This window comes from Triplophysa rosa, linkage group LG21, assembly GCF_024868665.1.
Source record: "Triplophysa rosa linkage group LG21, Trosa_1v2, whole genome shotgun sequence".
In the NCBI taxonomy this organism is placed as follows: Eukaryota; Metazoa; Chordata; class Actinopteri; order Cypriniformes; family Nemacheilidae; genus Triplophysa; species Triplophysa rosa.
In genome coordinates, this window is record NC_079910.1 from 6,115,547 (window position 1) to 6,130,423 (window position 14,877).

A 14,877-nucleotide genomic window follows, 5' to 3' on the forward strand; every position below is an offset into this window, starting at 1 on the left:
AAGGATCTGTACAACTTTTTATTTATTTCCCACAGATCATAGCATCAAATGTGTTTTCTTTTGTTTTCAATACTTTCCACTTAAAACAACAAAATATTTACAGAAGTGGAAAGGAAATACAGACAACACAGAAACAGACAGTCAAATCACTGAAAGGGAGGAAGTGAAAGACCTATTTTGGTGAACAAATAAAATGTACAACAATAAACAGCTTTTAATACAGAGTTGTATACAGCTTGCATGTGGAAGCATGCTTTTGATAAAAGGTAGCATGTTCACATGAACTGAATAGCAATTCCTCTGTGCTTCAAGTTCTGATAGTGATCCAAGTTGTTCTTTCTTTAAACAGTTGAGGTCCAAACTATAATTATTACAAAACCCATGCATTACCAGTAGAAGGTTTTAGTAAGGAAACTAGCTGCTGTGTTGAGCCAGCTTCCACCAGGGTCCTGTTTAGCACCAGTACGAGATATGGCGCGGTCCAAATCTTTCTCAGGACTCTCCTCCTCTGGCAGGTAATCGGGCAGGTGGTGATTTTCTTCTACCTTTGTGCCAGAAGTGCTGAGTGGGATGAGAACCTGTACACAACAATACATTTTATGAAACATCAAAACTGTTTGCAGGACAAACAAAAACTGTTGCGATCTGAATTATCATTCTTACATTTATGTACAAACTTAACACATTTAGCAACATTCACACCCACCTCTTTCCCGCTTTCATTTTTCACCACCTGCTGAGCTGAAAGCACCTCTGTGGAAGCAATGGCAGTTGCCAGACTCTGGACAAAAGAATATTTGGTTATTAGTCATTAAATTTTTGTATTTTTATGATCAGACTCTTCTTACAGAAAGCAGAATATAGCACACAGAAGCTGCGCGTACCTCGGTGGGCAGATCAGCACGGATGCGGACGGTGCATCTCTTCAAAGCCATCTGGAATGTGAAGCTGATGACACCTTTTACTTTTAAAAGTGCCTCTTCACACATACCTCTCTGATCCTGTCAACATCACCACATGTTTTTAACCATGAGAAAACCAGAACTTATTACAAATGTTTGATGGATCCTGTATTATCTAGAAATGTATGTAAAAGCTTCACGTGGCACCTACCACACCATCTAAGCCTTGTATATGAAGAGTAACCGATTTTGCTTTCTTGTTGGAGCTGTTGATGAAAAACTGTGGTTTGTTTGTCTTCGTCTGTTGATTCGGAGTCTGAAAAGCCTGTCTATGTGGTCTAGCAGTCAACACGCCATGCACCTCTTTTGCAAGGTCTGTGATTTCAGTTGTTAGGCCAGTCCTTCATAAACACAAATGGAAAAAATAAATGGAATGTAACAACTGAGAAGAAGATCGAGAATAAACAACCTTTCGATTTACATACCTCTCCATCAGTGTCTCCAGGCTCACCATCATGCCAAGCTCATTTTTCATAGTGTTGATGTTTCGGGGTGATTCGGCCAAGTACCTCAGCGTCTGCAGAAACGGTACATTTTATTATTTTAGTAACATATGGATTTACTATCATAGCCCTCTATCGGTTACATAAAAATGTACACTGAAAATCAGGTCTGTGTACCTGAAGGGTGGCAAAAAGCACTTGAGGGTCTTTGTGGTCCAGGAACAGCACTAGTCCAGGAAGGCAGCCCTGGTCCTGAACTATCACCTCCCGGTTTTGTGGTTCTGATGCCAAGTCCCGCAGCTGCGTGACTACTGACAAGGCGTCCATCATCCTTGTGGTTATCTAAAAAAAACGAAGAATGTGGAATTTTTTTAGAAACAAATTAAACCGATAAAACACTTTAAAAACTGTTACATGACCCATTTTTTTCTTATCTTGTCATTTATAAAAAAAAACACATTTTAAAATAAGACGTAAAACAAACAGCATTGCAAATATACAACCCCAACCTTAGTTGTCCAACTACATTTAACGGAAAATACTATTAACGATAGTCTAAAATCTGTTGACATCGAACCACCGCGAGCTCCTTACAGAGTTCCTGATACAGAAACGTTGTTAGCATGATAGCTTTGATTCTAGTGTCCGTTTTGGGGCAACTTACAACATTACAGTTGTCGAAGAATCGACTATTCTTCTTTAAAACCTCATTGTCGATACCAAACCGTGCCGTTTTTTCTTATATCGTGGAATATTTTGATTAAATCATTAAATAAACCCACCTCTATACTCGCCCTTTACAGCTCACGCTCAAATACAAAATTTCCCACAGTTTACTCTCGAACGAACTGATTGGTCGACGACCTCTGATGACGTTTCTAAATTCCTGAAGATGATTGGCTACAGGCGCCAGTGCTCTTCTCTCGGCCAATCACAAACGTCCTCACGCAAAGAGCTTTATTTGAGTTTACCTGCAGGGAGAACGTGTTGCGGAGGGTGAAGCGGATATTGTGTTTATTTTTTATCTTATTTATAAATATAAACAGCATTTTATAACTATAATACATTGGTGTGTAACTTAATAATAGCATACGTTGTACGATTGTGTATATTGATGAAATACGTGTATGATGTACTCAATGGTAGGACCGTTACTAGCGTCTGATTATGTAATACGGATATACAACTAATTTATAGCAGATCATAAGTGACATCTGATGCTGCGAATGTCATGTAACTGTTATTTAAATGTTACCGTATACCGCTTTTTTTGCAGTTTAAAAATTCAATGCAGATGATTTGCTCTCTTAGGTCACGTGGAGACGGTGGAGACGAGAGTTTGCTGCAGTGTGTGTTGGTTGGTCTGTCAGCAGAAATCCAGTGTGGATTATGTCTCTGCTGGAGGACATCGTTGATCTGCTCAGATGTGTGCTGGAATACTTTGGAGTGCCGGGCGACATGGTAACATGTGTTGAAATTATTTGGATGTGCAATCATTATTATTAGCAAAAATGTTAAATTAATATGATCTTTACAATGAATTTTCGAATGCATCCGATGTTGTTGCAGCTGGTTCCAGTATGGGACAGTACCCTGTGTGGACAGTACCGCAGCCTAGTCCGTATGATTGGGACAAACCTTCCTCTCTCTCCTTACCCCCGTCTGGGCTTTCAGGTTAACAAAGTGTATTTTTCATGTAAATCAGCTGCAGTTTTTGCTATTCTATGATTGTGCATATCACGGCATGAAAGTGTGATCAAAAACCTCTAGTGAAAGTACTTCTATATTGCATTTTTATTACAGATTACAAACCATAACTAATAATGATTTGTTTTGATTTTGCAGTTAAAACGAGTTTGCTCGTTTGATTTGAAGTATAAACATTTTATGTCACTGAATCGTTCTTTATTTATTCATTCATAAAATGTAAGAAAGTATTTTTAGAATTCTAAGACTTTTTATTTGCATTTTTGTTGACTCTTTATGTGCTTTTGAACCCTATGTCGGATACAAGTATTGAAGACTATTATGCCAATTTTGTAACAGTAATTTATACATTTGTATCCATTACATGCATGTATACACATGGTCTTAATTGAAATGGAGGGAAGCACTTAAAAGTCTCAAAACTAAGTGCATCGTAATGACTTCTGACTCTTTCAGATTCCTCTGCAGACATTCAATAGACATGGCCATATTGATGTTTCAATAGATACTCCTGCTATTCCCACCTTCGCCGATGTGCTTTGGCTGGTGGAAGATGAAGGGGAGAGCCACACTAAATTCAGGTAGTCAGATGTTAGAATAAAATTGTCTTTTAAAAATTGTCCAATTTGCTTCATCCAGTTTTCAAGTGCTGTGTATTAAAACACAGATAAATTGTTTTTTGTATATTTACATGCCATGTTTATGCAGGAACGCTGCCCCACTTAAGAAATACTGCATACAGCAAGATTTTGAGATTCCTTCAGTCAGGTCTGAACGGTCATTGCCAGTGTCCGTGCATGCTGAGAGAGGAGGCAGGGTGCCGGGGCAGGGCGCCCAGCCAGAGGCCCTGCTGAAGATCTCCGCTCTAGAGGAGGAACTACAGAGACTACGGGCACAGATCGCAATGATAGTCACAGCTCCAGCAGGTACTGTTTGTTCTCAGTCTGGCATTAATATAACCGGCAGGTTGTTGCAAAACCAAAGACCCAATTCCCAGAGATCAGATTGTACACTTTTAATACCTCTGTACATATGTCACTCATCTGTCTCAGGCCCCGCCCCTCTTTCAGCTGATCTCAGCACCCCATGCTCTACTCCTCTACGAACTCCCATCCTCACTTCCACTCCGATGTGTCCCCCTCCTCCACCACCTCCACTTCCTCCTCCGTCTGTGGGTAACTCCAGGGAGGTGTCTGTGAGAGAGGTAATCCGACAGAGACAAGCAGCGAAACAAGAAAAGGCCGAACAGATGGGGCCCTCTGTGGATGCAGCACCTGCCGCGCTGCCCTCTATGTTGGAGGTGCTGAGGGACCTGAATCAGGTCAAACTCCGTACTGTGGAGAGGTATGCTTATACTGGAAACATCATAACGGTCAATTGCTTGATATTGCTATTTAATTTCTTTAAAGTTTTTTAATGGTAAAACACTGTAGGGCTGGAACCGACACAGTAGATCTGTAACATTATTGTTGCCATTCTGAAACATTGCTAAATGTGCTCACTACTAAAAATCTTAGGTTAATTATAATGTTATGTTATTCTGTGTTTTTAGGTCTCCAGGTGGAACACCAGTAAGAAGGCGGAGAAGTAAAGGCGTAACATGCTCGTCTGACCCAGCGGCTCTCATCGCTGAGGCACTGAAACGAAAGTTTGCACACAGACAGAGAGACGATTCGTTCGGCAAAGAGAACCGATCGACTGAACTCTCTCCATTCGGCAGTCCTGACACACCCCGAGTAGGTGCCTTCTTCCTTTACTGTTGACAGTAGTAAAAAGAGATAGATCAGGCTTGTGTCATAAACATGTAAACAGCACTGATCGCTGGAATGGACTTTAAATGGAAAGTGTATATGAATGAAAGTGTTCTTTTGATGTTAGTAAATATATCAGACTGTTAAAGTGATAATTCTCCCAAAAATGAAAGTTCTGTCATCATGTATTCGCCCTCTTGTCACTTCAAACCTGCATGACTTTCTTTCTTCTGCAGAACACAAAAGAAGATATTTTATTTGGAGAATGTTGGTAACTGAACAATTGTGGTACCCATTCACTTCTATTGTATGGACACAAAACCAATGAAAGTGAATGGGTCCCGCCGTTGTGTTACCAACATTTTTCAAAATATTCTCAATATATTCTTTTGCGTTCTGCAAAGGAAAGTCATACAGGTTTGAAATGACAAGAGGGAGTGAAAAAAAATCCAACATCGCTTGCTTATTTGTAACAGAGAAAGCATGATTATCCGTAAAATGTATAATGCCACATGTAGACCAGCAGGGGGCAACATTTCACCACAGTTTCCTGTGCAGCCACCACAAGTTTAAAACCATGTTGAATCCCCTCAGCAGGGTCACCGTTTGACACCGTTTTACACCATTTACATGTACACCTACACCTTTATGCTTGCAAGATGTTTTCTTCCCTTGCTGGCTGTTTGTAGTTAGATTTGTGCACACTTTGCCATGCAGTTTAGTTGGAAATGTTGTTTGATATTGTGAGGGCATTGTGTGCTGTTGTGACTTCAGTATTGTGTTGGTTTACAGATCGTCCATCACACCAGGCGCAGCCAGGGACGTATTCACCTTTGACCCTTGACCTTAAAGTTGACCTGGAACACACTTGTGTTATGGACTGCTGTGACCAAGGAATCTTTCTCTCTGTGTCTCTCTTTTCTTGTCGTTTTTTTTCTTAAACTTCTCTCTTTTAAATTTTAGTGTCTAAATCTGGGCATCTATCGGAGAACACTGTGCACGTTTTAGAGCATTTTTATGCAGGGATCGTACATTTTTACATGCTTTTTTATTTTTATTTATACATGTTAATTGTGATTGTCAATGGTTAATAGCAGCGTTGTTATTATGAGCAGCGATACAGAATGACAGTACTCATGTTGTCATAACCTTCCACAATCAGCTTCTGTCAGTCACCTGGCACTCAGATGCTCATCTATGCAATACTGTACAGCTGCGCTTTTTTGTGTTTTTATATACTGATAATTTTACGAAGCTTGGTTCAACTAACAAAGGTTATCTGAATAACTGTTTGTGTAACAGTGAGCTTTACGTTTAAAGATTAGATTGATGATACCTGTTCTGCTGTTTTCATCTTCTACAAAGTGCTAATGAAGTCTCGCTTTCAAAAGCAATAAACAAAGGCTAAGCTTTACAAAATACTGTTGTCTACATGAATCATGTCTTGACCATCTAACTTACATTTTTAACTATATGGCTATCTATATGTTTTTTCTACACTTATTTGACAGAATAATCTGAACATTGATTGAATGTAGGGTTTAAAATGAACTGATCGTGAATTGCTTTTTTTTAAAAGCTATGTGCATTTGCAGTGTTAAAATACCTTTGACCCTGACCCAACAGCCTTTATTTACCGTGCTGTTTACTCTGTTGTTATCTCGCCCAGCGCGTGTGTGGGTGGATGCTTGTTTGATGGAATAATTGCAATGTGTCGCATCTGTTTGTTGTGTCTGTAACCCACATCCTTCCAATCACTAAAGGTTATCATGGAGAGGATATGCTGGTCTACCGAGACAGGAAATGGTTACACGCTGAGAATCTGATTGATCCTTTGCTTCCATCAGACGTGTCATGATGTTTGTCTGATAGGAGGGCGTACAAGAGTGGAATGTTGTACTGTAGTCTCAACCCCACTGCTAAATCTGGCAATGCTTTCTATTTTTGTTTATCTTTAGAAATGCACCTGCTCTAATGGACTACATTTAATGCCCCCACCTTTCCGTAATGCAAATGTTTGTTTGTTTCTGAGGCTGACAAAAGAGTTAAGTGAGATGATGATAGTGTTTTTTCAGTCTATTTTTAATACTGCACATGTAAATATGAGAATGCATGGAGGTGGGTGTCTGTCAGCCTCAACCAATAGTATGAGTTTGGGTGATGACGAGGGGGCGTGTTTATGCTGTACTTAATTTACTTTTGAGGTTGCCTAATATGTTACCCAAATATTAAAACTGCAGTAAGCAGATTTAAATTAGTCAATGTGCATGTTTACTTAATTTATCTGCTAATTTTTATAGATCCTCTTTCGTTTCTAAGTGATGCAGTGTTGTTCGTCTTCTAAGGCATTGTATTTTAAACTCTCACCTGCATAAGACTTATGTTTCTATCCATATTTGTCACATTGTAGTGATGACTGACATCTGTCGCGAAAAGGTCGATTCCGAGGCAAAATGAGTAAATGCACCACTAGAGGGCGCTTAAGCTATAAGCATCGCTGCATGATTCGAAGTAAAAACTTTCCTGCAGAAACTGATATATGTGACCCTGGACAACAAAACCAGTCTTTTGGGTCAATTTTTCGAATTTTTTTACATAATCTGAAAGCTGAATAAATAAACTTTCTATAGATATATGAGTTGTTAGAATAGGACAATATCTGGCTGAGATACAACCGTTTAAAACTCTGGAATCTGAGAGTGCAAAAAAATAAAAAAATATTGAGAAAATTGCATTTGAAGTTGTTAATCAGGGGCACTGTGGCAGACCATCCACTCACAAAAATAAAGTTTTTATATATTTAAGGTAGGAAATTTACAAAATATCTTCATGGAACATGATCTTTGCTTAATATCCTAATGGTTTTTGGCATAAAAGAAAAATCGATAATTTTGACCCACACAATGTATTTTTGTCTTTTACTAAAAATGTTCCCGTGCTACTTAAGACTGTTTTTGTGATCCAGGGTCACATATCACTGATATCTCACAAGGCCGCTTTGCAGGGAAAGACCAAAAGCTACAGTGCAAAGATGTGATAAGAGTGGAAAAATAAAAAGCGGGTCAGGTCCTGTAAGTTCACGAGTTGGTTTTAAATTTGCATACTTGTATGAACTTATTTGCAATGCAAAATTGAACCAAAGATTTAAGGAACACTGTAATGTGATTGGCTTTTAACTTGGTCACCTGACAGGGTCTTTGTTCACTTTTTTAAACATTTACCTGGGAGTACAATTCCTCGTGGGGGGGTTTGTGCATATCATTTTTGCGTTTGGATGTCTCTGTGCTCCACTAAAGACGTTTTGTGTTAACTGCAGGTCAGATGTCGAATTAAGACCTGGGACCCAAACCCATTTTATATTATACACTTTATAGTAGTCGACCAGCAGTAAATAACACATATATATATAGCCTCAAGTTAACATAAAGTCCTAACATTTTTGTTTTGCTTTATTCAAGCTAAAGAGCTAAGGCTACGCAAGTTTAAGCAGGTGGCGGAACTTACATGTTCAAACGTATTGGACGTAATCTGTTTTTATGTGTGCATGGTACACAGGAACTGTTTACACCCAACACTAAGCCCCTCGAGGCCCATTGCGACTTCTATGGCCACATCTGCATTTTCACTAAAACCCCAAACCGTAAAGAGACAGCATTTTAAAGCCTAGGGTGTGTTTACTTTTTCCGCCTGCTGTCATATGTTGTTTACAGTGCGTGTGACGTATACGAAGTCACCGGCAGGGTCAAGTATGGAGTGTGCGCGTACCCAAATTTTTGTAACCGTGCGTGTTGTTTGCGTGTGTGTGTGTCTAGGATTGACTGCACTATGTGCTACAGACTCGCAGGCAATGGATTATACAATTAACTGCTAAAAGGCTTGACTTTGTGCGTGTCATAATAATGGAAAATGAACCATATGCTGGGCTCAAGGCTGCGTCGTGCGTATCCTTTGTGGAGATGGCAATCCCAAAACGCATTGCAAGATGCTCGGCAAATTAAATACATTCACAATGGTGGACAAGTCGAGAGAAATATCACTTTTGTTGAATGCTGTTATGTATAGAAACAAATAACGTGTATAATTGTTTGAAATGTATTGTCTAATCACTTTTTTTGTGTTAACGTCCAACTCATGAAATCAATTGTAAGTTAAGTTTTTTCCATGCAACGTGTGGCTGTGTGGTGCACAGAGTTGTTGCCTTTGTAGAGTTTTCCAAAACGGTCACTCATGAGTTTGCACGACAGTTAGAATGCTGCCTTGACAACTGCCTATGTAGGTAGTAAAGAGCAAAGCAGCTAAGTTTTAAAAGAGAGGTCATTTCTCAGGGCTGCACCTATGTAATAATATATTTCCTTGTCATTAAAATGTATTTTAAGTTTCACAATATACATATATGTACTGTTTTTCTTGTTTCTCTCTCTCTCAGTGTGTGTGTACAACCTCCTTTCTGGCTCAGGGTTGGTACTTTCCCAGTGAGAGTCATTTGAGTTTTTAAATGAGTAAGCCAATGATTCTGGGAAAGAAAGGGTTAATCGTTCACAGCCCCGTCTCTCTCTCTCTCTCTCTCTCTCTCTCTCTCTCTCTCTCTCTCTCTCTCTCTTTCTCTCTCCATCTCTCTTTTTTCTTCCTGCTCTCCGTCTTTCTTTATTTCATTGTCTCATCTGCTGTGTATCTGCCTTCATGTGGACATTTATACACACGCTGTTAAAGGAATAGCTAACCTAAAAATTAAAGTTCTGTCATCATTTACTCATCCTCAAGTTGTTTCGAACCTGTATGAATTTCATTGTTCTGTTGAACACAAAAGAAGATATTTTAAAGAATGTGTGAACCTACATAGTTCTGGGGCACCATTGACTATAGTAGTCAATGGTGGCCCAGAACTGTTTACTGATTAAAAACATTCTTCCAAATATATATTGTTTGTGTTCAGCAGAACATCAAAATCTATACAGTTTTGAAACAACTGTGACTAAATGGTGAGTTAATGATGACAGAATTTTCATTTTTGGAAGATCTATCTCTTTAAATTCCTCATGCACACTTTATGTTGATATGTCTTTAAATTCTTTGTGCTTTTCACAATCTCATGTATTTTTTATTAGCCCCCATAAACGGAGGAAAGCGCACCTGTCTCTCACCTGCTCTTATTGCAATGATAAACATTAGTAATGTGTCTGTGAGAGAGAGACTTTTGTATGTTAGCGGTCCACCAAATGTCATGGGTCAGCTGCTATGTGTACAAATGTTGATTTCCCCACAATAATAAGGATGATGCGTGGAAGAAAGGTGTTTCAATAAGCTGAACCTGTAGGTTGAGTCGAGCTAGTTTGTCTGCTTTTCAGCTGTCTGCTTTAATTATTGTATTTTTTGGGGTTTAATTAAACTCAAATATTAGGTCACAAACAATGTGCTCTTCTGCTGTGAGTACACACTGACTCACCGTCACCGTGTATTTACAGGGCTGACCGAAGAGTTATCATGATGATGAAAACATTATGGGCAGGGTGCATTCGTGACTCTGGGGTGTATGACACAGTTTAGACATGTGGCATAATATGAGCAGATACATTTGGGCCTAAACATTAAAATCAAAGCCACAAACGATTTAAAAAAATGAAATCAAGGAAATATTTTAGTGTAAAATAAAGAACAAATATTAAAATCTTTCCCTATTTCAAGCCATTAATAATCAGATTCAAATGTAAGCAAATTTGTGAGAATGACTTTGTTAAAGGGAAAGTTCATCCAAAAATAAAAAAATTCTGTCATCATTTACTCACGCTTATGTAATTTCATACCTGTATAAATTACTTTGTTCCGATGAATACAAAGAAAGATATTTGGAAGAATGTTAGTAATTTTCAGTTCCAGGACATCATTGACTACCATAGTAGGAAGAATTAAATGGTAGACAAAGGTGCCCGAGAACTCTTTTTTTCCCAGATACTTACAAATATAGATACAAAATATCTCATTATGTGTTCAAACGAAAAACAAAAAATACTATATATTTTTTCCTACTATGGTAGTGGATGATGTCCCAGAACTGAAAATTGCTAACATTCTTCCAAATATCTTTCTCTGTGTTCATTGGAACAAAGAAATGTATACAGGTTTGAAACAACCTGAGGGTGAGTAAATGATGAGAGATTTTTAATTTTTGGAGGAACTATCCCTTTAACCTTCAAGGTCAGACTTTTTAAATTTCCTAATTTTTTACTCATGCAATTGTGCATTAAAGGGATAGTTCACACAAAAATATTTTTTGTCATCGTGTGTTCGCCCTCATGTCATTCAAAAACTCCATATGACTTCTGTGGAAAACAAAAGAGAATTTTGCTAGATGTCTTGATGGTTTTGTGTCCATACAATGGAAATCAAAGGGGGCCAGTGTTGTTTAGCGTTCTGCAGAATATCTTCTTTTGTGTTCTGCAGAAGTCACATAGTCATACAGGTGTGAAATAACATGAGTAGATGATGTAAGAATTGTTATTTTTGGATATACCACCCCTTTAAATAAAAGAAGCAAGACATTTTGTTCAGTTTCAGACTTTGAATCCCACTTTCCATGCCTCACGGAGAGTGTCCCTGGAGATTTCCAACATGTCCTGAACATTTACTAGGAACGCTTTGCATGTGTATCAGGCCTAGAATTTGTGTAGGATTTAGAAGTACATGGACTGTAATGTGTGTGCATGCACATGTTTGTGAAACATAAACTTGGAGACCTCTCCCCCTGGACAGACACAGGGAATACACAATCTTATTTGACTTGCAAATGTATATGCAAATGAGGGACCCGACTGAGGGTGTGTCAAGGAGGTGGTCATGTGTCTGCCAGTTGTGTACGCATGTGTGGTGGTTACACTGGCTGAGAGGAAGGGTAAGCATGCATGCTTTGTGAGGGCAGAGACAGGGTCATTTGCAAGATGTGCATTTCACACATGTGGAGTCATGTCTGTGTCTCTGCCCACACTTAAAGTGTGCTGATGGGTGCTTGCGATGATGTGTTCTTACATCTTTCCCAAGAATTCTCAAAGAGAGATTGTTTGGAAGTGTTGCTTTCTCTTCAACTTCCTGTTAACGTTTCAGTCAATCTTTATCTTTTGTGCAAACCTGTGAAAGTTTGTCATTTAAACAAATTCTGACCAAAAACCCCTAATGGTCCAGAAATATGTCAAACACAAAACGCAAATTATTAAGCCACAAAAATAAACCACAAATCTGCTGTCTGATTGAAATGGCTCACTATTCAGGGCCTAGTTAATGATTTTCTGTGGTTTTCATTCATGTAGTTAATATTTTATAGTTATGTTTTTCCATTAACTAATGGTACAGTGTTTTCTAATGTTTTTGACGTTGACTCTGTGTTGCGTGTTTTTGCTTTGTATACGTATGTGATGTGTGAATTTGTTTTAGGGGCAGTTTGATATACAGGTATGTGTGGAAGGTTGAGATGGCAGACTGGGTGCGAGAGAACCTGGCTCCTGAGACCCTTGGCCTGAAGTCAGGCAGATCATTTCATTTGACTTGGAAATGATATGCAAATAAGGAGACCCGTGAAAAGGTGTGTCTAGAAGTCCGTCAAGACATTTTCAGGTGTTATTTTATAATGCATTTATAGCATAAATGCATTTTATAAATGCATTTATAGCATTTATTTTATTAAATGCTGTAAAAAATGTCAAATTTCAGAAATAGACAAATTTAGAAGTTGGGTGCATGAAAAACATGGAATGTTGCATAACAAAAAATGTGTTTTACTTTTTTTGGCCCCCCAGCTGCCGTTTTCTTCACAGGAATATTTTACAATAAAGTATAATGATCATATGGTAATGGTAATGACTTATAGTCAAACACATTCAGGAATGTGTAGTTATGGCATAGAGTAACTAATATTATATATATTTTAATGCCGTAATCTATATTCTTTTGGATAAATATGCAGTAATTGAGCAAGTACTGTACATAAACAATCAGTGTCCAAAACTGTTTGTATACCATACCACGATTCACAACGAATTCATAAGCTTATAACAATGATTTGTGACCCTGGGCCACAAAACTAGTCATAAGGGTAAATTGAGATGTGTTCATCGTCTGAATGCTGAATAAATAAGCTTTCCATTGATTTATGGTTTGTTAGGATAGGTCATTGGTTAGGATATGTTAGGATATTTCGCTGAGATACAACTATTTGGAATCTGAGGGTGCAAAAAATCTAAATATTGAAAAAAGTTATCCATCAGAGGTGATGTAGCAGGCCTTTGCTAAGAAGAAACAGGTATGTTTTAACGCTGTCTATTGGCTTACCAATGCAATGACATTGTGGAGAGTAGATTAACCCGAAAGTGGAAATTCTAAACTTTATATAGATACCATATACTTGTGGGTCATTCCCAAAGAGCGGGCAGCAGCGAGCAAAGTCTATGAGCATGTTTCCTGCCTTTTTTGTTTGCGATTTTCAAAAATTGCGATTTTTCTTATGACTGGTTTTGTGGTCCAGGGTCACATTTGTAATTAGAATTTGTCGGGTTTTATTTTGTTGTTTTTAAAACATGTAACAAGTAACCTGAAATGTTTATCTTTGAAACAAAGATGGCAAAAGTTACAGATTGCCGCTTTAAATAAATAGAATAGACAAACTAAAAACTTTTGTTTTCATGTTGACATTAAAGGTTTGCCATCGGCTCTTCTGTTTAGTTAGATGGCCAGGAGCTTGACTGTGCAAATGTAATTAATATTGAATAAATCTTAAACTGTATACATAATGCTTTACAGCTATGAATCTGCGGTTTATAAGCGCTCATAATACAAGCTGCAAAACCTGCCCATGGTACAACTTTTGGGAAAAGTGACTTCATTAGATGAAACTCATAGCTGCTTGCCAAAGCTCTAGGCAGAGGATTAACCTCTTACTGTATGTTGCGATGGAGAATCCTCTTTCTCTTCTGGTAAAACAGTATATATCAGTCAGATCCAGTCTGTCCTGTTTGCCTCCACTTTCCTCTATCTCTGGAATTTAGAGGAAAGAAGAAGTGGAGGAGGGGAAGAGGAGGAAGAGGTTGGGCTTATCCATGTACATCAGGATGGCTCAAAACCTGTTCTGTGTTTTGGGAGAATTTGAACCTGTCATGCTGACATGATAAAGGCCCTTATTAAGCTATGTTATATTATTTCGACACATTTGACATCTGCTTTATTTGTACTGTAAAGAATTTTAAGTCCAGAGCTTCAGTTTTTTAGTTGAAAAGTACATAGGCCTACAACACATAAAAAACACTTAATGTAAACAATATAAACTATTTTAACTATAGTTACCTATGCATAAAATTTGCAGAAATGTGCTTATGGAAGCTTACTCTTCTCAACCTGGGTTGCTGTATTCAAGACATCCCATCTATTTTGGGCTCTTATTGAATATTGTTTATTCATTATTTCATCCAAGTCATTCATCTAAAACACAAAAAAAACTAGATCTAAAATGTTAGTATTTTAATGAAAGCTAATTTCAAACAATTAGGCTTATGCCTTCAGACTAAAAGTTTTTTAAGATCATGTTAAAAATGTAAACCTCGACAGTATAGTTGATGCTGCACCAACAAAAAATGTTTTGAGCTGTTTCTATATGTGTTTGCTTTGATTTTCAAGCTTTTTTTGTCAATGACTGCAATAATCAAGTGAGGTTTATGTATTGAACAAGAAAACCTTCATCAGATGGTGTGACCCACACAGAGATGTGATTCTACCATCACCACGTCAGTCTGGAGTTCATGAAGAGACTGACAGAACACTGAACGCCTATAAATCCATAAGAATTGTAGCAACATCTCCAAAATGTGAGTATCCAAATAACTAAAATCGATTGCTGTGAATATTTAATTATAGTTCCTTTTTTAACATTTTTGGATAATGTTAAGTAACTATTAATTGGCTATTCAATGTTCCTTGTTAGGATTAAATAAAATTTTTGTGTATATTTGTGTTCTTTCTTAGTTGGTATTTTAAAGC

General features: G+C 37.9%; 2 protein-coding genes across 5 annotated transcripts; one reads left to right on the forward strand and one right to left on the reverse strand.

Moving 5' to 3' along the window:
- Positions 1-15: 15 nt before the first annotated feature.
- armc1l (armadillo repeat containing 1, like) lies at positions 16-2,242 on the reverse strand. 2 transcript variants are annotated; one of them, XM_057363504.1, is made up of 7 exons: positions 2,188-2,242; positions 1,583-1,747; positions 1,388-1,479; positions 1,114-1,303; positions 885-1,001; positions 707-781; positions 16-578 (listed from the first exon to the last, which is right to left on the reverse strand). In XM_057363504.1, the coding sequence occupies exons 2-7, from the start codon at positions 1,733-1,735 to the stop codon at positions 387-389; spliced, it is 819 nt and encodes a 272-aa protein (XP_057219487.1). In that variant the 5' UTR covers positions 1,736-1,747; positions 2,188-2,242; the 3' UTR covers positions 16-386. The 2 variants fall into 2 exon arrangements, with proteins under 2 accessions (XP_057219487.1, XP_057219488.1); XM_057363505.1 differs by lacking the exon at positions 2,188-2,242 and adding an exon at positions 2,070-2,181.
- Positions 2,243-2,355: 113 nt separating this feature from the next.
- Positions 2,356-6,284, forward strand: mtfr2 (mitochondrial fission regulator 2). 3 transcript variants are annotated; one of them, XM_057363499.1, is made up of 8 exons: positions 2,356-2,401; positions 2,717-2,866; positions 2,975-3,079; positions 3,569-3,693; positions 3,821-4,038; positions 4,165-4,456; positions 4,665-4,848; positions 5,656-6,284. In XM_057363499.1, exons 2-8 carry the CDS (start codon positions 2,795-2,797, stop codon positions 5,698-5,700), a joined length of 1,041 nt encoding a protein of 346 aa, XP_057219482.1. In that variant the 5' UTR covers positions 2,356-2,401; positions 2,717-2,794; the 3' UTR covers positions 5,701-6,284. The 3 variants fall into 3 exon arrangements, with proteins under 3 accessions (XP_057219482.1, XP_057219481.1, XP_057219483.1); XM_057363498.1 differs by having other exon boundaries at positions 2,361-2,474; XM_057363500.1 differs by having other exon boundaries at positions 2,398-2,415.
- The last annotated feature ends 8,593 nt before the right edge of the window (positions 6,285-14,877 follow it).